Source organism: Tinamus guttatus, unplaced genomic scaffold (genome assembly GCF_059628265.1).
Source record: "Tinamus guttatus ecotype Peru unplaced genomic scaffold, ASM5962826v1 Tinamus_guttatus_pri_ptg000301l, whole genome shotgun sequence".
NCBI classification, from domain to species: domain Eukaryota; kingdom Metazoa; phylum Chordata; class Aves; order Tinamiformes; family Tinamidae; genus Tinamus; species Tinamus guttatus.
Genome location: NW_028288835.1, coordinates 4,200,721 through 4,223,027, shown reverse-complemented (window position 1 = coordinate 4,223,027; position 22,307 = coordinate 4,200,721). Strand labels below are relative to the sequence as shown.

The window sequence follows — 22,307 nt, the reverse complement described above, 5'->3', positions numbered from 1 at the left end:
TTCTTTCATATTTGAGAAAACCAAAAATCCAACCTTTGAACTCAAACTTCTACTAAATGTCAAAAATCCGCAGTGCGCTAAAAAATTCATCTTCCAATATAATAAAAATATGTGTGTTTTTTTCAGTCAATTTTTATACAGAAAAAAGAACTTAATAAATAGTACTGTGAAAGCACGTATAAAAGAAATATGCAGTCTTTCTTTTCCCCAAAGTCACACTGGCTGATGGATTTTCTGAAATTAATCAACATCTATGTCATGTCTCGGTGGGTAAGGAGATCCAGCTCCACATTTTGGGGTTGCATATTAAATACTGATTGTAGAATCTTTTCATTTCTCCTTGACCTGTGCACAAAACGAAGGAGTATGGAAATCTTCTGTCCTATTAATTAAACATTCTTAGCACCAGCCAGAAAGGACCTCTCTTTGGCAAGTCATTCAAAATGCAAAGAAAAGAGACCCATTATTACTGATATTTTTTTAATCTTGCATCCGTCTTTCCTAGCAAACCAAATATAAGGAGGTGCTCACTTGCCTCAGTTTTGAAGCTTCATCAGCTACCTCCTACATACAAAATAAGCAGTCTCAGGAAAGCAATTTTTCTAATTTTAAGGCCAAAAGTAGTGCCAAACTACCATGTGCTTTCTCCACAGTTGAAGATTTTTGTATTCTGTAAATTATGCGCAAATTGAGTAATTACCAGGTCAGGGATAAAACAACACTACGGTAAATGTAGCTGACTTTCAGAGCCACATAAATGTGAAGTAAGTACACTGGACTAGAATACACAGACAAGTTCACATGAAAGGCTTTTAAAAGAAATAAAATTAAGAATTTTTTTATGAACAATTCTTCTGAGAAATCAAGCCTGCAATATCAAGCCCTGTGTACCTCTGCACGTACTGCCCACTCAAAGCCACACTGAGAACCTTGCAGGAAAGGCTGCACAGGAAGAGCAAACATTCTTTGAACTTTTAGGCGTAACTGCTTTGGAAATGCAGGATAATGACTGATGATGAGTAGGAACAGGTCATTAATAAAAACTGGTCTGATTTATCAGGCTTCTAAGCACTGCTGTCACAGCAAACTAATTCCCTTGCTGATGGATGGATGGAGCAATCTATCTGCCTATACACACATTCAGTTGCAACACACTAGACTGTGGAAGTTCAAAGAACATTCTTTTCCGATGCCAAAATTTGGATCCGTTTTGCTTGATCATCTCAAGTACTAAATCCAGTCAGTGATTTCAGTTAGAAAGAAAAAAAATGTTTCAAAAGTGTTCCCTTTCATTTTTTTAAAGGTTTCCCTTTCCCTTTATGAAACAATATTTTGTTACTAAATTTGCAAGTTGACTACCACGAGCTGTTTTTGCTGACTGGCAGTATGACGTTTCCTCCTGCATCTTTGGGTTCAAGGGTGCATCATAAACTCCTGGCATAGCGTTGTTACAGAGAAGAAACAAACACACACACACATGCACACATATACCCTGACCTTTGGTACAGGCTTATTCAGTAATCCTGCCTGCTTTTATCTTGGCTTCTGTACGATGCCATGCGTTTTCGGCACCAGTTCCAAATGCGGAACATTATGAGCACTCAGGGCGAGTTCCTAATTTATATTTGCTTCTTAAAAGACAGGTTGGCCTCTCATTTCAACAAACACATTAGATGGAAACTAATTGTGCAAACCACACCAAAACAAATACGAAAAATGGATTTCCAGCTAGCCCCATTCAAGCACAGCCGCATGCACCCAAGGAAGGGTGCCAAGGGAGGCACCAACAGTATGAAGTAACAGCCAGGCAGACAAGAGAGGGAGGCAGATTTTTTGAAGCCTTTTAGAGGCTTTGAAATTTTTGCAGGCTTACCTCATATCTTGAACCACACATTGAAATGCACATGTTTAAACTAGTGACTGAATCTGTGCCCATTTCCCTCCATTTCCCTGCCCACCCTATTGCCCATATTACTTTCAGGTCTTAAAGGAAATAACTGGAAACACAGAAGTCATTCCCTGTGCAAATTTTGCTAAACGCACACACGAGGCTGCAGCTTTAGAAGGGTATGCACAAAATACATAAAATACTTTATAACTAGTTTGAGGATGTTTGTTTTTTCCTGTTAAAATACTGATTAGTTTTTATGTAAGCAGGATATACAGTTAGTCCTCTCCACCTACTTAAGGTCAAAAAACAGGCACTATCCATGCCAAAAGAAGAAGAAAAAAATAACTAAAAAGATTATTTCTTACCTACCTTTAATCTTTCATGTTGTAGCTATCCCTTGTTATCAAGAGAAATACTTTTACTGCTGCAAATTTTAAAAGGCTTAGGGTTCACTAGAGCCTTTGTCACTATTTAACAAAGGCATTGGGAAAAAGGAAATTTCTTAGCAAAACTGCTATTGTTTTTGAATTATACTATTTCTTGTTCTGGAATAGACCATTACGGTCACTGAAAGCAGAACAATCACAAAAACCCGTTTAATATGTGCCAATTACATTTTTAATTTTACCTGTTCTTAGGTTTTCATTAAGGTCACTGTTTAGAAATGGATGCTAACATGACACTGGGCTGCCTGGACAGTTGGCCTTTAACAGTAGGCAGATTGGCATATAATCAAGTCAATACTGAAGTTATTTGTGCTTGTTCTGAGGAGTGAAAAAACACATTTTTAAATTATCTCTGTGACAAGAACTGTCTTTTAGAACTCAAATTAGGATAGTGTGAACAAAAAGTTTCTTAAAATACAGCATCAGACCTGCCTGTCTGCTAATTCTGGAACAGCATCTCCATTTTGAGGCGGAGCTGGATAGGTTTTACATCTCCTCTTCACGTTGATACAGTTCAGTTACAGCTGACAGAGCATAAATAGATAAATTTATACCATTCTCGAGAAAACATTGCAATGGAGTGGTTTCTAACTTTTTATCATACCAACTGCAGGTAATGAATTTTTCTCAGCAAAATTGTGCCACCTTTTCTCATAAGAAAAAATATGTCTGAATTTTGTTGGCAATTCTCAAGAAGAGAGTCATCCACTCAGAAGTACTCTTTTAGTCATAAGGATATAAAGATGCAACAGGTCTAAGACTGGTAGGAACATAGAATATTTAGTAGAATAGAACATTAAACCAGCTGATATAATTAGGAAATTGTGAATTACGTTTTTGATCCTTAATCTCTCACTGAGTTTTCTTGAAGACTTTTGAGACAGGTAATTGATTGTACAGCTTTAACATCCTATTACCTGTCCCATTTTTCATCTCTTAAAGCACTGGGATAAGAAACCACAAAACGCTAGGAAATATTATCTGTTTTTGGTTGGTTGGTTGGTTTTTGGTGACACTAAACAACACTCGTCTCATCCCTCAAAATCTTTACAGTGAAGTATAGACCATAATAAATAGGTGCAACTTTCAACTCTAAGTTTCTTTATGCAATTTAACATCATAATCACTCTTTGCATCAAATAAAATGTATTGATTATATTATTCAGAACCTTCAAACTTTCTGAGTAGCTATCATTATTTTAAATCTTTAAAGAGCTTTAGAAAAAAATCAAATTATAATAAACATGACTTTTGTTACGTCATTGCTAGCATATCCCTGCTCAAAAGGGAATCACTTTGCTGGCCGGGATAACTACCTCTCTACCAAGCTGATTTTCATGTAATTATTTTCTTAGCTTTGACTCAGGAGGCAGTTTCACAATCACTGAAAGTTAAGTGTCTGCAGCCCGACATTCCTTTTCCCTGCTCCTGATCGCACCCTTTCCCTTATGTTGGCACTGGGTTTGGGACCAACGCGTTTGGCTGAGATGAAGGCAAGATTTCCATTTCTGACAATAGTACAGACCTATGTGTTTTGATTGGTTAAAGCCAGTGCATCTTGACTGCAATCAAGATCAGTTTCTTGCACATGGACGGCTGATAATGAGCAATTGCAGTAGAGATTGCAAGTCCATCAATTTGGAGATCAGCACTTGAAAGGATTCTCCTAAGAGCATCCCTCTGGCACCTCTGTATGCAGGGAAAGTGGCATGGCAGCCCCTACACCGAGCAAGGCATGGCAAAGATGTTTGGTTGTCACCTTTGTCTACTCCTCTTTGCTATATTATAAATCTTACTCATCTAGTCCTTGCTCTGAAACTAAATGCATATTTGGTATTACCTGCCTGACAACAAAGAAAAAGAGAGAGCTATTCAAATATATGACAGATTCTAATCTCCAAGAAAACTGTCTTTTCTCAACAGCAATCAGATCAGCTCTTTCTATGGCAAACAGGAGCAGGCTGTTGTAGGGAGCTGCTGCTAAGCAGTCAGACTGACTATAATACTCATGCAAAATAATGTCAAATGATTGGTCTCATGTTGTTCATTTTGCTTCTGCATCGACAAAAACCTCTCTCAGGTTTGTTGCAGGTTACAGAATGCTGGTATGAGTTGTTTTCTTGCTCTAACTGCTGGATGGTTTACTGCAAGCCATATTACTGCAAAGTCATGGCTGCAATTTTCATGCTCAGGGTATTGGTGTTTCGTACAGTGCAAACTCTGCTAGACAGCAGCAATTAATAATAATGAATAATAATAATAAATAATCTCTGCCCAAGTCCTGAATAAGGCACTGCTACATACAGAAGTAGAGATGTGGACTACGGCTACTCAGGGAGAAGCTGAAAGAAAAAATTGCTTTGAATTAGATTGAGTTTTATTCCATGCCAGCAGCAAGATGAACTTAGACACACTGAGTAAAAGTGTGCGACAAAGAAAATACAGTTTTGCCTCCGGCTATGGTGAAGTGGAGCACAGCATTTCATCCAGATCATAAAAGACCAAGAAACCTTCATAAGATATTGGGACATCTAGATTCTGCAGAAATTTCCTCTTAGACATTTCATCTTAGACTAGAACATCTACTTGCTGACTACCTAAAAGGTTTTGGTCATCTAATTAAATGATTTTAATTAAATTACAACTTTGAACTTGTGGCAACAAGGATGAATTAATCTCACAGAACGCTGGAGGCCAGAAGAGACTACACGTAATCAGGACCCCCAAAGCAACCAATATCTCATGGCGAAGGAAGGAATTTCTAGGTTTGGGACGTAACCTTCTACTAGCAATGAAATAACACGGCTGTATCAAAGCCTTAGGTTTAAACAGAATGAGTAAGTGAACTGACTAAGGCTGGGACACACCTAGTCCAGATCCAAAGACAAAGTAAAGGTAAAAGTTCAATGCTGTGGCTACTTTCCCTTTTTTCCTTCCTCTCTTATTTTTTTCCATTCAGCAGAGCAGTGATTTCCAATATTTGGACTAAAATGGATATTGTTCATCCCAAGAGAACATTTAGAGTAAAGCAGAATAAAATAATGTAATCTTCTAATACAGTAATTAATTTTTTTCAGCTAAACTTTATCATATCTTTTGTACTGCACAGCTGAAGTACCCCATCTGACAGCACTATTTTATCAAAAGACAACCAGGTTCTGGGTTTGTCAGCTTAACTGGAGCATAGAGTCGAAGCTCTGCACTGAGAACACGCTCTCTCCTGAATTTCAGAATCTATCTTCTTGCCATTCCAACGCCTTCTCTTTTCAAATGCGGAAAGCTGCCTAACCCACAGAAGAATTAGTGACTAATTGGAAAGAAAAATCCAGATTCCTTTGTACTTGAATAGTCTATGTTGAAAGTTTGTTGAAAGACTCAAACAAGTCATGCTGGCACTGTGCAAACTCATACCTGAGCCACTCATCTTCCTTTTAACACTGCTGCATTGTCTGGTTCTTGAAGATAAAGACTATATTCTTCGAGCAGGAAGAGCTCAAATCAGAAGGATCTGCAACTTAGTTAACAGCTATTGCTCTCTTTCGCTGGCCACCACTGCTTCAATAGTTCTTGTTTATATCCCCTAGATAAAGTTCCACGTGCTATCTTTGATGAATCATAACACATAATAATCATCACTCTATGTTTGAAAACAACAACGACAACAACAAAAATTGCACACACAGCAGTGAAGATTATACGATGGGAAGGTTATTCCACAGCGGCCTTTTGCTAGGGCAGCCTCGTGTGGGGAGAGGAAAGCTCTGGGGCGAAACTCTGCTGATGCTGCCGCCTCTCTTCTTCACAAAGGGGCCGGGCTGCGCAGCGAGGTGAATCAGCGGCTGCGTGTTCCCGCTCTCAGCGCTCTCCCTCCCACACACGCCGTCGCCACACGCTGTTCTCCCTTCGCCCTGTCTTCCCGCTTCTGCACTCATCGCGCACTGCTTAGAATGACAAGGCAACAGAAAGGAAAGGCCCTGGTGGCATGCTGGATCAAGCATGTGTTTTTCTGTTATAAAGTCAGAAATATGTGGTACGTGGTTGCAAAGAGAGCAGCATTTTGTATTTTGCAAGTTATTTTGTGAAAACCTGGAATTAAACAAACAATCTAAATTTGAAGACCATACTTCTTTCTGGATACTTTTTTTACAATTAATAATCCCTTCTGAAATAGTCCCTTCTTGTTAAGGTGCAAATGAAATAAAAATCATTCTATTTGGTATGTCACAGTGTAAAAAATTCTTTAAGAAAGAGGTGGAAAAAAAAAAAAGTCTGCACAAGGTTAAATACAAGCTGTAAACTGACATCCTCATAACATCACTACTGTGCAAGTATTCTGTCGTTACTGTCCCAAGGCAAAAATGTTCTTGTGATTTTTCCCTTTCTCTTTCCCTTCCTTGAATTTTTCAATTTTATTTTTTCAGTTATAGTGATTTAAAGCTATTGCAAACCAGGTGACAACAGAATCAGCTGCATGTTATACATTAACATAACGTAAGAAATGTTACAAAAACTACCCATGTGCATACTCACTGACCATGCCAAACTAAAACCATTCAGAATAAAGATGGCTAATCAGTGTCAAAAAGGGATACAAAGTATGCAAGAATCTCAGCCCACTATGACATTTAGGTATTGTGACTAAAAAAAAAGTCACTAAAACTTACCTATTCTCTGATTTTTTCCTAAAAACTATGTAGAATTTGGTATACTCAATACAGCTGCATTTGATGCAACACGGAAAAAAAAAAAAACAAACCACTTCTTTTTCATACTCTGCTCTCTGGGACATAAACTGCAGCAATGAAGAGCAGCAACAGGAAAATTATTCAAGGGGCAGGCACACACACTGGACATTATTTGTCTAGCACTCAATTGCTTGTAGGTGAAAATTTGCTTTCAACAGCCAACTAGTTTAGGAAAAGAATTAAAGAATACTCACAGCTTTGGTTTGGCAAGCACGGGCGGTGGCTCCTTAGTGGGTGAAAGCAAGCCAGCTGGAGAGGGGGTGGGTTTATCACTGTTTGGTTTGCTGTTAATCATTCCATTTACTCCATGAATGGGATGGATACCATTTGTTTTCTCCTCAGAGGCATCATGCTGTAACTGAAGGGCTGTCACACCAGATCTCAGTTCAGAGTTGTTTGCCTGGTGGGTCTCTGTGTGTTTCTTAGGAGGAAGCTCAAGTGAGCTAATTTCAACCGGAGGAAGTGGTGGGAAATGGTGGAAATCATCACTGGTGGATTCTCTTGTTAATGATTCATGGCTAGAGTTTTCTGAGTTGGCTAAAACAAATCAAAAAGAAAGTCTCTCCAACACCTTGCACGTGAAGTACAGGACACAGGCATGCTGTACTTTCAGTTCAATAAATGTAAGACCACTTTGTTTCTATGCAGTAACTATAGCAAATAGATATCGTTCTAGAGCTCTCATTGATAATTTACGCCAAATTAGATGCCTCGCTGGTTATTAATTTTCTAACTTTCCTTGCGCCTCAAAAGCAAAGAAAGAACTCTATGCACACCTCTAAATATGATCTAGAAATAAAGCTACTAATTGAGAGGGTTAAGCACTATTGGGCAACAAGAGCTGAATCACCACTTCCCTCTTCCTGGAACCTCATGATCTTTTAAGAATAAATCACTTGCAAATGCTGAAAGATGTACAAAGACATGGCATGCTTGCAATGGCAGCTGGGTTAGTGCATGCAGCAATAACGTATTAAAAACCTAAACATTCCATGTATTTTACTTTACAAAAAGCATATGCTACCCTTGGTAGCACAATTTCATCTGTTTTCATTTTGCCTCTGCTGCCATCTAGCCCCAGACTCCTTATGCCTAAAAATATGCCAAGGCTTGTGACAGCCACATTTAAAAATATATTTTGCTTAAAAAAAAAAACTAAGAAATGAGCCAATAAATGCATTCAGTTTGCTTTCAGTGATACAAACCATCTGAAGTTGGCAGTTTGATTTATATATGTTGATATAAATATTGTCAGGTAGCTGTCTACCATTTTACAAATGATACAAGTAAGACAGAGATATGAGACTACCCTAGGATGATAGCATGCATCAACAGTAGCACTGGAAAGACAGGCTTTTAGCTCTCTAATTGCTTGACTGCAATAGAATTCAATTAAGGTTTCCTGAGATGCTTATTTCTTGAGTAACAACTCTAGGATAGATATATTTCAATAAACACAAGTAAGTAAAATCAGTCTCAGCAATTTCTCAAAGTTTTCTACTTATTTTCCCAAATTACTGTGTAAGTCCGTCCATCCGTTCGTCCTTCCTCCCTCCTTTCTTTCTTTCTTTCTCTTTTTTCATGGATGCAGTGTTTTATCATCAATCTTACTAGCAATATACAAGCTGCTTGAGGAATACCTTTTATTTGCTATTTTATATTTTCCACATGTTCTTTTTGGAAGAGACCTATCCTTGACGTCTGCAATGCTCTACAAGGAAACAACGTCAGCTCAACTGTTAATGCCTGCGAGGGCACTTGGCGTCTCTCAGTTAGGAGCTGGACTTTTGAAAGAGATTTAGAAGGACCCATTATAGTTTCTTTTCATGCCATTTAAAAACAAACAAAATTACATTCTCCCACCCAACAGCAACAATTTTTATATTCAGATGATATCAGTCAGAGTCAAGGGAAGTGTGTAAAGAGTTCAGGACTGAAAAGGAAATCCACCAGAGGGGTCACCATCTTAGAGTAGCTCTTTTGCACAGCAAGCAGATGCATATTGTCTCAGGTATTGGGTAAATTAATTATTTAAGGTCTGTGATACAAACACCTCCTCTCCTTCATCACATACCTGAACAGACATTCAGTTGTGCACTACTCGTTGCTGTCCCATGGTCATTTGTTGCTGTGCATGTGAAAACTCCTGAATCTTCAGGAAATGTTTCTGCAATTACAAGGGTACATATCTCTTCTGCAAATAAACAGAAAAATAAATGGCATCATAAAGTATTCGAAGTACCATGAAGGCTTCGCATTGCATGTTAGTAGAACAGCATAAAATGTTCCAGAGACAAAACAATGTCAGGAAAACTGTAAAAACTTCCATAGGATATATCTATAAAGAAAATCATTCTTGTATGTGAACCTTACAGATTTACTCAACTCAGTTTTCAAAAGGATCCTCCGAAGCCTCACTTTACACACACAACAGCAACAGTCCTATGCAGGACTAGTACAGACACATACAAATCAATTTATCAGTGTCCACTTATCACTGATACTTCCGAACTCCTCTGGAATCTGTGTAAATAACATGAGCTTATGAATGTCTGTTTAAAAGAAACCCAATAAAAAGAACTACATACAGCGAAATAAAGTCTGAAACAGTATATTATTTTTATAAAATTGTAGCTAAAGTAAAAAATTCTAAAAAGTGTTGATTTTTTTTCTTTCAGTTCTAACAGTATACTGTTCTGAACTCACGGCTCTTACAGTTTAACTAACATAAACATTTCCTAGTAGTTTTCTTTTTCTTTCATAATTTTCATTGAGAAATGGTGAACCAGAATTTCATTTAGTTTAAAAAAATAGCAATTTTTTCACTTTTAAATGACAATGCATCCAAGAACTTTCTGTGCTGGAGACAGGCTAAAAATGAATGACGAATAAAGATTTGGCACAGAGTTGTTTTTCAGACAGCAGAACACGCTTTTTTTGGCAACACAGAACAGTGATTCTGTGTAGCTGCAAGAGGCATGTCTGGTAGTACTGTAGCACGTTGGATCTTATCTGACCCAGATGAAGATTAATGACTCATGAAAGGTCTTATCAGGAAAGTAATGGGTAACACACGCTAGTTTTTGGACTACTGAGATCAGTTTTTTCAGAGTCTTGGTGTGTCATAAGCAGCTTTAAGCTGTGCTGTTGAATACATATGCATCCTCCCTCTGGGGATGCAATTTGATACACAGAGCACAATAGTTTCCAAGTAAATGAGCAGCAGAATTCTGAAAGCTGGGTATTTCAGGACTGCAAATGGAAACCATTCCCGCCATGCTGAGAACTATTGTCTGAGGGAGGGCAAAGGTACTAGCAAATATAGCAGGCAGCAGAATGGCTATTTTACAAACAGCACAGCTAATTAATACATGTTCTTTCAAAGTTTTATATCCTCGCTATATCATTATTTTTCTTTCTGTTGTTGTGCTAAGAAAAATCAGACGATTTGAAGTAAATAATGTCTGTTCTACTTCCCAGCAATCATCAGCTGACAGATAATTTCATCACAAAAATGTGTTCCAGAAAGCAGCTCTGCAATGCTGTTCTCAGGGCCTTAAAACATATTTAACACTTGACTAAATGAATACAAAAGCATTCTGTTCACTGAAACATGTAAAATGCTTAGGCATGCAAGTACTTGACTATTTTTCAGTTATTTAGCAGGAAAGATTACATTTTACAGGGTAATCCTTTCTCTTTATGGCTCATGAATCCATTAGGAAGAACTAATCTTTTCTGAGGCAAACTCCAGAAAACTGTTGCAATTTTTAAAATTCTGTCACTGATTATGTGTTTATCTCTGGAATGTTTCTACATATCACTGACTAAAGGTAAAGCATTTCTAAGACTTGCAGCTTTAATCTCCAAATGTGATCATTAGCCTCCTCCACTGTCCTGCAAACTGTTCTGGGAAACACGTAATGCTTTTTTATTATTATTATTATTTTTAATGAAACCCATAATTCTCTGGTAGGATATTAGCCATCAGTGTCATCAAAGACAATAGTAGGCCTGTAAGATTTTTGTCTTCTCTAAACAAATTGCAACTGTCTTATTCTATCCAACCTTCAGTTTCAGTTCAGTTTCTAGCTTCAGTTTGTCAAGTGGTTCTAGGAATCAGTTTTGTAACCAGTTGGGAAAACCAAGCGTAGCTGATTTGTCATAGACCAGATTTTTTTGTTGTTGTTGTTTTAGTTGCTCAAGGTGGCTGAAATCTAGCCAGTTTGGGTACCAACAAATAGGAATAATGCCATGGTAGCACGGACTTTAGCTCCTAAATGTCTGGCATTGAGAAAAAACAAAAGCCAATGTCAGGATGAAAGAGCAGTTCATGCTAAAACTTACACTACAGCAGTTACAATGCTATAATGCTAAAGCAGTTATAGATGCTCAAGTCAGCTAAGTTGAAATATATGCCTAGGAACACACCTGTGATGACTAATGCACCCCAACAGCTTTGTTTAAGAGAAGGCTGAGAGTTGATCTTATCAATGTGTAGAAATACCTTACGGGAGGATGTCAAGAGGAGAGGGCCAGACTCTTTTCAGCGGTGACCGACTATAGGACAAGAGGCAACAGCCACAAATTGAAGCACAGCAGTTCCACCTGAATTTGAGGGAAAGCTTCTTGACTGTGATGGTGACAGAGCACTGGAACGGGTTGCTCAGACTGGTTGTGAAGTCTCCTTCTCTGGAGATATTCAGCACCCACATGGACACAGCCCTGTGCAACATGTTCTAGCTGACCCTGCTTGTGCACAGGGGGTAGACTAGATGATCTCCAATGGTGCCCTGCAACCTTACTCATCGTGTGCTGTTGTGTTTTATATATTTGCAATTGAAGACACAAACTAGCAATCATTTCAAAGTCACATAGTCCAAAAAAAGATCAGAGGTTTGCTTTGAATTTAGAAGCATCAACAAAGACAATCGGAGCAGTCAAATTTAAAATGGGGTCATAGACAGGACCAGAATTTGGCAGAATACAATTGAAAATTTAAGCAGTGGCACAGATGTTGATCAGATCTTCTTTAATGAAAGATAATTTCAGTTTATTTAAGGCTTTTCTCTTTGTTTAGAATCCTGAGTCATCCAAAATTTTCAGAGTGCAGAGTCTTCAAACTTTTCCTCCTTGCACAGTAGTGAAAGCAGTAGCCAGACTCTTAGTCATAATTCTTCTGTTTGCACAAGAGCTGAACTAGCCTAGGGATCCAACGTACATACTGATGTACTGAAGTTTCTGTGTTTTGAAGCTATCAGCTTGAAGCATCAGCTCTCAGAAAGCTGATATTCTTGGTGAGTAGGGAGGAAAGGAGCATTTCTATGACATTTGTCATGCATTTTCAGTTTCTAATGTTATGTAGAAATATGTGAGAATTTTCAAGGAGTTACTGGAGATGGAACCTTGGGTCATAGCAGCCAGACAGGGAACCAAGAAAGCACAATCCAAGAGAAGTGATGACTATCTTGAAATGTTTTTGGTCAACATACGCAGTATTGTGCTTAGAAAAAAATATATTTAGCAATTCCCTGGCAATGTAAGAAAAATTACTTCATATAGTTTTCCTCTTACATGCCATCAGACAATTGTTTTAATGTAATTCAATACAGTTTGTGGCTGCCTCCAGACAGCTGAGTAATGGTCAAAGTATCAACAGCTGGCAAATCTCTCCATGGGATTTTTCATTCTCAGGCAGCCTGTTCTTTGAAGGATCCAATCAGTATAAAGTCAAAATGTCAAAGAAAGAAGTACAGAGCAGGTAATTTGACAAACTGTGATGTTGGCTTTAAGTAATCTGACTAGCTATTAATTCACAAAGCAGTCTGGAGAGATTTGTGATGCTAGTTGATTTCTGTCTAGACAGAAAGAGGAGTGTAAAACACATTAGGGCAAACAGAATATCAGAATATACCAAAAAGAAAAAAAAAAGGAAAAAGAAAATCCTTTTGCTTCATAATTTCTTACCTGTGTTAGCTATTTTTTTTTAATCATTAAGACTGACTTAACAAAGGATAACCAGTATTCCTGGACACTGTAAAGCACTTACTGGCAACTGAACTTCTGTTGACAAACAGCAATTAAAGCCCTTCTATTACTTGTTACAACTTATGCAAAATTCCATGGGAGATGTACAATTGGGAAAAATTTTAGCAATTACATCCATCTCAGAATTCTGAATACTTCTCTAGCACAGGCATGTTGGTTTCCTTCCTGCATCCCTGCACATTCTCATCATCTGCACTGAGCAGCAGCCGCTTGTTTGCTGATGAGCAATTTCCTTTGCAGGTTTTGTTTTGTCTGGCTTCTTAGATCCTGCGTTGTCTCATAAACCAGTGCCGTACCTATGTCTTTCTGCAGCCCACCCGGCCTCTTACTGTAAAAAACTCTAAATTCCTTAATGAAATCCTAAGCAATAGGATTACTTATTTCTGTTATTGTCAGTACTAGTACTAACAAAAAAAACTCAACTTGCAATTTATGTCAAAAGGAAATATGCATCTTTTGCCCACACTTCGGTAATTTATATGCTCTTTATATGCACATCGTCGATTTTAGTTAAGAGCAAGACACACTGTACCTTACTGAACAGAAACTATCATAACAGAAAAAGAAAGCGTTTATCAGTGATACACATACAAATCTTACAGGGGCAGTACTTAGTGAATTCAGGGAGAACAAAACCACAAACTGGAACTTTTTCACTGGTTTTAGATATCAGGAAGGAGCCTATTAAAATATAACAGAATTACAACCATGAAAAGAGGGAGAAACAGAAAAAAATGACTTGTAGATGGATAAAGAACATTTTTTGCTTGCTGAAATCTAGGAATTTTACCTTGTGAATATACTATAAAAACCCAAAGCACCCATTTTTCTTGGAATCATCTTTTGCACACATTTGTCAAGCTAAACTGGAAAAAAAAAGGCATTTAGTATTTGGGTGTTACGAAACTATTACGAGCACAATTTGTGTGATGGAATTTTGTGGGATTTTTTTTCTCATTAGCTTGCAAAATGCTTGTATTCTGTGAAGTAACTCTGCTTCAAAGTTTAGACTGTAGGGCTCTCCTTGCTCGTCTGAATGGAATTTACTGTTTAACTAATAAAGGAATTGATGTAAAGCACAGTGTAAAGTATGCAGACTGTGATAAAGAAACATTGTCTTTAAGGGAGTTTCATATTACCAATGCTCAGCAGAAACATTGTTCTATTTATGGCTTCAATGCAAACACAAAGAGCTAGTGAATCAAAAGATTATTTTTTCATATGATTCTTACCAGGTTCAGTTGCAGATCGTGGCTCTGCATATCACATCACGAGGAAAAAAATAAGAAAAAAGAAAAAAAGGTGTTAGAGGTTGCATTAGGAAGCAGCTCCATATTAGATGAACATGAAGTACTGTAGACAAGTACAGAATCTGTGCAGACATATTAAAAAATAAGGATGACTGAAATTGTGCCTTGGTAGCAGTAGTTCGATCATTACTCTTAACCATTAAAACCACTGAAATGCAAGGAAGAGAGGAGTCAGCCAAAACTCAATCCTGACAGACTAACTTTATGATTTTCCCCCACATTGTCCCAAATGAAAAGTAGCTGCTTTGGATTATTGTCTTACTTTTTTGGAGAATTCGGAAGTCTGGAGAATCTTGAATTTGTGTACCCTGGCGAAACCACTTGACATGAATAGGAGGGGCTCCTCTGACCCTGCATTCCAACACCACAACTTGCCCCTCAGATGCCGTGGAGTTTTGTAGCTCCTGAAACACACAACCATTACACTTCGAATGAACCAGAGGCACCCAATATTCACTAATATACTCTTTCCTTCCCTTTCTTTTATTGTGTCATTGTATTTTTGCAGTAGTCATTTTCTATGAGCAGTATTTTCACTCTCATTACACTGAATATATCAGCTGTATAATTCAGACCAAACAAAGATACTGTTTTCAAATATATTTTCATATGACTACAGATTGAAAACATGTAGAAGTACTCAGTTCCTCAGAACATGACAAGCAGACAGTTATGGTTTGATCTTTGAGCCTTCGTTCATCTTCTGCAAGATGGAATTAAAATTTGGAGCATACAGCTGACTATGCTTTGATCGAGTCAGTTGTGAGAGAGCGGCTGTGCTGCCTCATGTCATCCTCCAGAATGCAGAGTTGTCTCCCTCATTTGTAACCATCCAGGCAAAATTAAACCATGGAAATACAATTAGGATATATTAGCTCATGCATGGATATCTTCTGAGACAGAATTATGGCTGTAATAGATTCTTACACACATCTGAAGGAAAACATATACCTTGGATGAAAACCACAATGATAGAAGGGCAAGCAGAGTACTTAATTAACAGAGTAGAAAACAGACAGATACTATGTTTGTCTTTGCCATCTGAAGATTACAAAGCAAAGAGTCTTTTATATTGCATGAGCTGTCTCATTGCCTGTCCCGTTTATTACTGAGATTTTAGGCTGTGATCCAGCAAAGCACTTAAAGTTAGGTCTAAGATAAGGGTTATCCCTACTTACTATTCACAGACCTGTATTTAATCAAATATATACTTTATATATATATAGATATACACGGAAACCTAACAATCTTTCAGTTCTTTCCTGAAGTTGCATAGAAGAAAATTTGTTTTTGTTCATTTTTCCTATAATTAAAGCTCTTTCGATTTGCCATGTCCCAACTGGCTTAATCCAGTTAATATGAGATGTCAGAAACAATGGATATGAAGATTGGGAGGCAAGACTGGGGGTTTGAATGCTTTTTCACCAAAGTTTTTCAGCAAGGTTTGGATTCCTCTTATTTCCTACTCTTAGTAAAAGGTTGTCAGCCTCCCTACCTTGTAGCAACCCCTCTCTCTAACGCCCTGCACCTCTGCTGTCCACACTGCTGCGATGCCTTCGCTGCCGTTGCAGCAGGGCAGGATTGGAGGCATGGAAACAGGTCTTTCTTGCCATGAGGAAGGGATGCGCTCGAGCCGAGCTGCAAAGCTCTGGAGAACAGAGCTCACTTTTCTTACTATCTCCTTTAGGTAAAACTGTTTGTTGCTTCACATCAACTTTTAGTAAAATTGTTATTCTGAAATAATAACCAGAAATACTTTGTTTTCTTCTTTGATGTACAATAAACAGTGATTAAGTAACAGACCCTGCTATAGAAATCTTTGTGTGCACAATGCAGATTAGAATTTTGCTGAAAGCTGTATCTTAGAGAACAGGGAGGTAGGCTTTTTTGGTCTTACATTGGTTTGCCTAACTCACAAATGTTATGCTTAGTTCGGGATGAATGTGCAGATAAACATTAAATTCAATAAGTTAAAAATTACTGAATAAAAATATCGTTTGCAGCAATTCAGCGCCTTACATTTTAAAAGACATCCCAATAAGAAATATCTGCATTGCATTTTTAACAAATGTACCTGGGTGGATTTGTTCCAAAACCAAATTAAAAATCAAATATCCATTATTTGTTCTTTTAGGAGGTGAAATCATGGAAAGAAAGACTATCATGATAATGATGCTTGACTGGTGCCTACCTAGTTTCATTTTGCAAAGTTTTCTCAATGGATGACAGTAATGGAAGCAAGATAACATTTGCTGATTATTCATGCAAGTTTTCCAACTATTTGGAGAGGGTAGAAGGTATGAATGATTTTACTGTTGCAATGCAAACTATTTTTTTAGTCAACTGTTTGTATTCAGACTGAAGCAGACCTTTATATTGAAATTGTAAAAGGTTCAATAGGATCAAAAATTCCTGCATTAGAATATATCATTTTGATATTTCCTTTTGGAAAGGTATGACATAAAAATCATGATGACTGAAACAGACCTTTGTAAAAACAGGTGCAGAATAGACAGGCTTGGATCCATCTAGACGGTGGAGATGCGAAGTAGGGCTTTGGACCTGGAAAGCAATGCAATAATTCTATGAAAATAAACTGCAACCGGTTTATTGGTTGGATTAATAATATGATCTGCACAATCTATGCAATGATGGAAATTTGAAAATGTACAGTCTCATCACGGCATTCTCATTACAGCACACTTGTTGAGTGACATCACTACTTCAGATCTATAACATTTCTGAAATTGAAATGCAAGTTTTAAGGGCTTCTATACTCCCCCTGAAAACTTTGTGCCCAGCTGGTGTTGCCTTCGAGTATTTTGTGTTTAAATCCTGTGAATATCGTTCAAATAAGCGCACCTTTGCATCTTCTGTTACTACATCCCTTATGCTGATAAAATGAAAAATAAAAGTTTATCAAGGTTAACTAAAAGCAGGGGAAAATAAGTTTTTACAGTGTAACAGAGATTTTTATTTTATTTATATTTTATGAATTATATACAACTCCATGCAAGTCATCCACAGAGCCTGTAAAACTTGCTATAATCTCATGAACATTGATTTTCTACATTTAACTTCAAGGCAGTAAAATTTAACTTCTCTAAAAGGCTGAGAGATGATAGTAATATGATTCAAACAGCAAAAGATGATAAAATTAAAAGCTTTGTTGGTAAAAACATGTCATTAATATTGTAGGCATTCTTATTATATTCTTTTGGAACTCTACTGAGTCATTATCAAGTTATATCCTATGCTGTTCTCAATATCACCAGAACTGCCACTTGCTCACATGCTGAAGTGATAACACTGTGTAAAATCCTTACCTTTATTTACTTTCATGTTCCATTCATTTTTTTTACTGTAACTCCTAATATAATAAAAAAGTTCAGTACCACACTTCCACAAAATAAAAGACTTAAAAAAAAAAAAAAAACGTAATTTTGAAATACAATTTTAAATACTAAGTGAAAAAATGGTGTCTGAATACCTGCTGATTAGGCACAGAGATAGGCTGAATAACAGCAGTGGTGACTCCTGACTTTGGTGTTGAAGATCCTATTGTTAAGGAAACGGAGGTGGTTTTCTTTTGGGCCCTGAGAAAAAAAAACAAACAAACAATAAACAAATACTCTTCAATACCTGAAATGAGACTGTGTAAGTTTGTAACAAATACGCATTGGCTTGAATCTACTGCCTTTTCAATAACTTATTTAAACTGGTGTTGACAGTGATCTCATATTTGTTTGACGATCTTAGACTTTTATTTTGGACAGAAGGCAAATATCAGCTGAAAATATCAGCATTGTAGGAAGTTTGAATAAAACGTGGTCATTGGATAATTTACATTTTAATACTATAATAAAAAGTACTTTTTTTAAAGACACAAACTGAAATTTTGTTTCTTTAATTGTAGGCGTCTGCCTTTTTTTTTTTTTTTAAGGAATATGTCTGGGTGGTTGAAAATTGAGGACTGGATTAAATAAAAATAATTCCTAAACATGAGAAGTCTGTATCAACAAAAATGTTGTCAGAGCACGGCCAGACTTCCTAAACAGAATAAGCACATTAATAAAATTCACAGTCATAACACAAAACATTTGTATCACATTAGTGAAGGGGAAAAGCCAAGGACAAGACACACACATACATATTCTGTCCAGATGCTTATTCAGATCCGAAACTACCAAAGATTTTCTGGGGTCCCTTACTAAGGACATTTGCATAGTATGTTTACATAGCACTGGTTCTACTCGGTACACTTACTGTGGCATAGCTCCAGATTTTGATTTGAAAATTAAACTCTCACTCTCGGAATCTGTGGAAGTGGCACCTGCAAAAGAAAGAACGTTCAGTTCTCCTGTCCTTTTACTGATTTCTTGTATGTTTAAATTTCAAAGAATAATAAAAGCTTTGCTGCTTTCGCATTTCACTCAAGCTGACTTGCAGGAGGCACCTTTAATAAAAACACTGTAACACAAGGCTGAGAATTCTCTATAATAAACTATTGCAGCTCTTCTTCCCCCATTAAACTCTTTGTAGACCATCACAGGCATCACAACCATGCCAATTTAATCACAAACTGTTGTCCTTAGGTTCTTAGCTGCCCTCCCTCATACTGAAGCAAATACTACTGCCACTGTACTGTAAATCTGTTTTTTTTTACTTTAATATTAAAGGTTTTAAAAAACAATTTTAGTATAGGGGAGGTCAGTGAACTAATTGAAGGTAGCACGTGGTGTAACAGAAAAAAAGCTAACAAAATACTAAGTGCTAAGACACATAAGGGAATTTTGCCAGAGGCTGTTTAAAGTAGGAATCATTAAGCATTTATACTACATAATATACCTTGCTTTCTGAACTATCAGATGGTGATATTAATTTAAGCACTGGTTTTATCTTACACAGTGGCCCTGTATGTGCTTGGGTGTGAATGAAATTCCTAAAGTGGAATCAGTTGGGTCAGTGTGATTCTGAAGGTGATTTTTTTTTCCTTTCGAAGAGAATAATGAACTAATAAATAACGTTATCATAAACCTGCACAAAAAGACAAATAACTTTACTCTCCTTTCAGCTAAGCAGATATATGGCATATTCACAGGTAACTTTATCCTTAGTTAAGAGCAACTCAGTATAACAAGTCATCTGCAGACTAAACTCATTACCCACTATCTCCACAGTTCAGACTATTAACATTGAACTATACATAATATTTACATAGTGGTGTTTCCTAGCAGTGGAAGTTTTGATATAAAGTGTTTTGGAAATATCCTGAACTCACTTAAAGGGAAAAAAAAAGTACTAAAGTATTTATTCCCATTTCTCATTTAAAGAAAAAAAAAAAAGTATTTATTCCCATTGTCTTAATGGAAATAGCTATACCAGTATAATGAAAATTGTTATTGGCACTACCAGTCAGTTCTTTGATTTATAGACACTAACTGACCATAGTACCTTTTTTTACCTACCTTCAATGAATATTTCAGCAGAGGTGCTATCTGAACCAATGGAATTTGAAGCCAGACAAGTATAGCGCCCAGTATCGTCTTCAAAGGCTTCTGCTATAATTAGTGAATGAAGTCCTCCACTTCCAGAATGGATCTGGATGTCAGGGGAATTCTGGAGCTCTTTTCCTTCACAGAACCATCTGTAGCCCACACACATTTAAAAAGACACACACACACGCACACACAAAAAGTAAAAACATAATGGGTAATTAAAATTAAATCCCCTGTCCTTCTTGGTGCAATTAATGCTTTCTACACGTTTATCTACTTGCTTGCTTTAACTACAGTCAACCTCATGTCTATTTAACCTGTTGCTTCTTTCCTCCAAGTGTCACACTCTTAGAATGTTTGGTTTTTGAAGTACCATTTATTTTCTATTTCTATTTCATTTTTTTTCTATTTTTCCATTTTTTTATTTTTTTTCTATTTCATTTTTCAGTGTTTCATATCTTCTTTCCATTTTTTTGATTCTCTTCTATCAGCCTGTCCTATTCCCATAAGAAAAAATTATGGAATAGCTTATGTCACACAGCCCAACAAGTATTGGCAGTAGGTTTTTATTTTATTTTATTTTGCTTTATATTTTATTTTATTTTTCCCCATGGCCACTATACAATTCTGTGTGTTTGGCAGCTCAGTGAATCACAAAAGTAAAGCAAGGAAGAACCTTCCTTCTACCCTCAAACTTCCCCTGTCTCCTGAAAACTAATTCTGCCAGATCTTTCCCAGTGTCATTCCCATTCCAACAGCCTCAACTCACTCTGACCTCTACCACTCTCCCTTGCCATCCCTCACTCCATGACCCTCAGCTGGACTCTTTTACTGACCTCAGCTCTCTTAGTGCCCTCCTTTCCTTCCAAACCTACTCTGCCAGCACCACAAAAACCGAACCTTTCTGTAATGAGCGTAAAGACAAAATGCCTAATATTCAACAGCAAGCTTGGTAAATGCACTTTCATTTACACTTACACACAGTTTTAGTTCCCCAAGATAGTAAGGACCTTTATAAAATAAATAACTTCATTGAGACTTTACCTCAAGTTACAAGGCACTAAAAATCTTTTTAAGGACATAGAATCTACCACCAAAACACCTGATGATATTATTTATTATTATTGACTCTGTACATACTTCTGCGAGAAATGTTGGTGTTACAGATGTTTTGCTCTTCTGCCAGTCTCCAGAGAACAAAATCAGCACAGGGCGTTACAGACCCCCGACTTGTGAGAGCAGAGCGGGGTGCCCTGCAGCACCGGCGCGGGCGCCCCCGCAGCAACGGCTCCCCCTCTCCTGCCTTTCCTGCAAACTAAGAACATGCAGCTAGCACATAAAAAAAGTTACAGAACTTTTTTTTTTTTTTCTGGCAATATCAGATTGCAGAACCTGAAAATTTGTGTTTATTGCAGAATGCAGAGTAAGAAATACAACAGATTTACACGAGACATTTTTTCTGAATAATACTCATAACTGGGGACAAGTCCTCTGTGCTTCTGAAGAGCAGAGCTGCTATTTCTGAAAGCTACAAAATGTTGAAAGTGGCATTAAAACCATATACAGTTCTCTTCTGTAATTAAAACACTAAAAAGTTCCTTTTCTGTGTTCTATTGAGCCCAGAAAATGCACATAGAAAGTATCATTTTTTTAAAGGAACTAATAAACTTCCCTTTGTTTACTCAGGAGACCCCTCAGGCCTACTTTTACAACCAGTGGGCTCACAGACAAATTTATTCTTGTCAGTTTAGCTGCCAAAATTAACATTTCTGTTCCTCCTCTTGGCCTCCCCTCTGCTTGTCACAACTCCTCCCGTCTCCTCGTGCAAAGATCTCTGCTGTTGTTTCTCCTGATCAGACCCTCAGCCCCAAACTCTGTGCAGTCTTTCCGAAGTTCTATTTTAAACAATATCTGTGAGAGGTTAATTCAACTTCTATACAGTCACGTACAAAAGCCCAGGATAGGGGCAATAGCCTCCTGCGAGGGAAAACCTCTCCTCCATACCTAATTATTTTCTGAGCTAGATCCCATCTTAGTTTCGTGAGTGTTGTACTGGTTTCTACTGTCTCCCAAATTCCATGTTCACCAAGTAGTTGAGAATTTATGATAAGCATGCAATTATAAAGCAGAAAGTTTTGTCAGATAATGTTTAATAAAGAAGCTGCTTTCTTCGGAGGGCAAGCCTTATGCTGTTGCTTCATTCATGCAAGTACCCAGCTCGCCTCAGGTGACATCGGTGGGAACTATTCCTCAGTGCTCGCTGGGACTGAGAATCACTGCATGTTTGGTAAATCACTGATTCACCACTGAAAACAAGTCCTGACCTGCTGCATCAGACACTGTCTGCCAGGGAGAGAAAACACATTAGC

General features: G+C 37.4%; 1 protein-coding gene across 1 annotated transcript in view; it reads right to left on the bottom strand.

Moving 5' to 3' along the window:
* Nucleotides 1-7,272: 7,272 nt before the first annotated feature.
* The window catches only part of LOC104567333 (palladin), an 80,202-nt gene continuing 65,167 nt past the window's right edge, over nucleotides 7,273-22,307 (bottom strand). The window contains exons 2-9 of the mRNA XM_010214142.2: nucleotides 19,909-20,087; nucleotides 18,707-18,773; nucleotides 17,931-18,036; nucleotides 16,928-17,002; nucleotides 14,703-14,844; nucleotides 14,363-14,386; nucleotides 9,157-9,276; nucleotides 7,273-7,619 (exon numbers count right to left, since the gene is read on the bottom strand). Of these exons, the coding sequence (XP_010212444.2) occupies nucleotides 7,273-7,619; nucleotides 9,157-9,276; nucleotides 14,363-14,386; nucleotides 14,703-14,844; nucleotides 16,928-17,002; nucleotides 17,931-18,036; nucleotides 18,707-18,773; nucleotides 19,909-20,087 (1,060 nt within the window). The remainder of the gene's footprint in view (nucleotides 7,620-9,156; nucleotides 9,277-14,362; nucleotides 14,387-14,702; nucleotides 14,845-16,927; nucleotides 17,003-17,930; nucleotides 18,037-18,706; nucleotides 18,774-19,908; nucleotides 20,088-22,307) is intronic.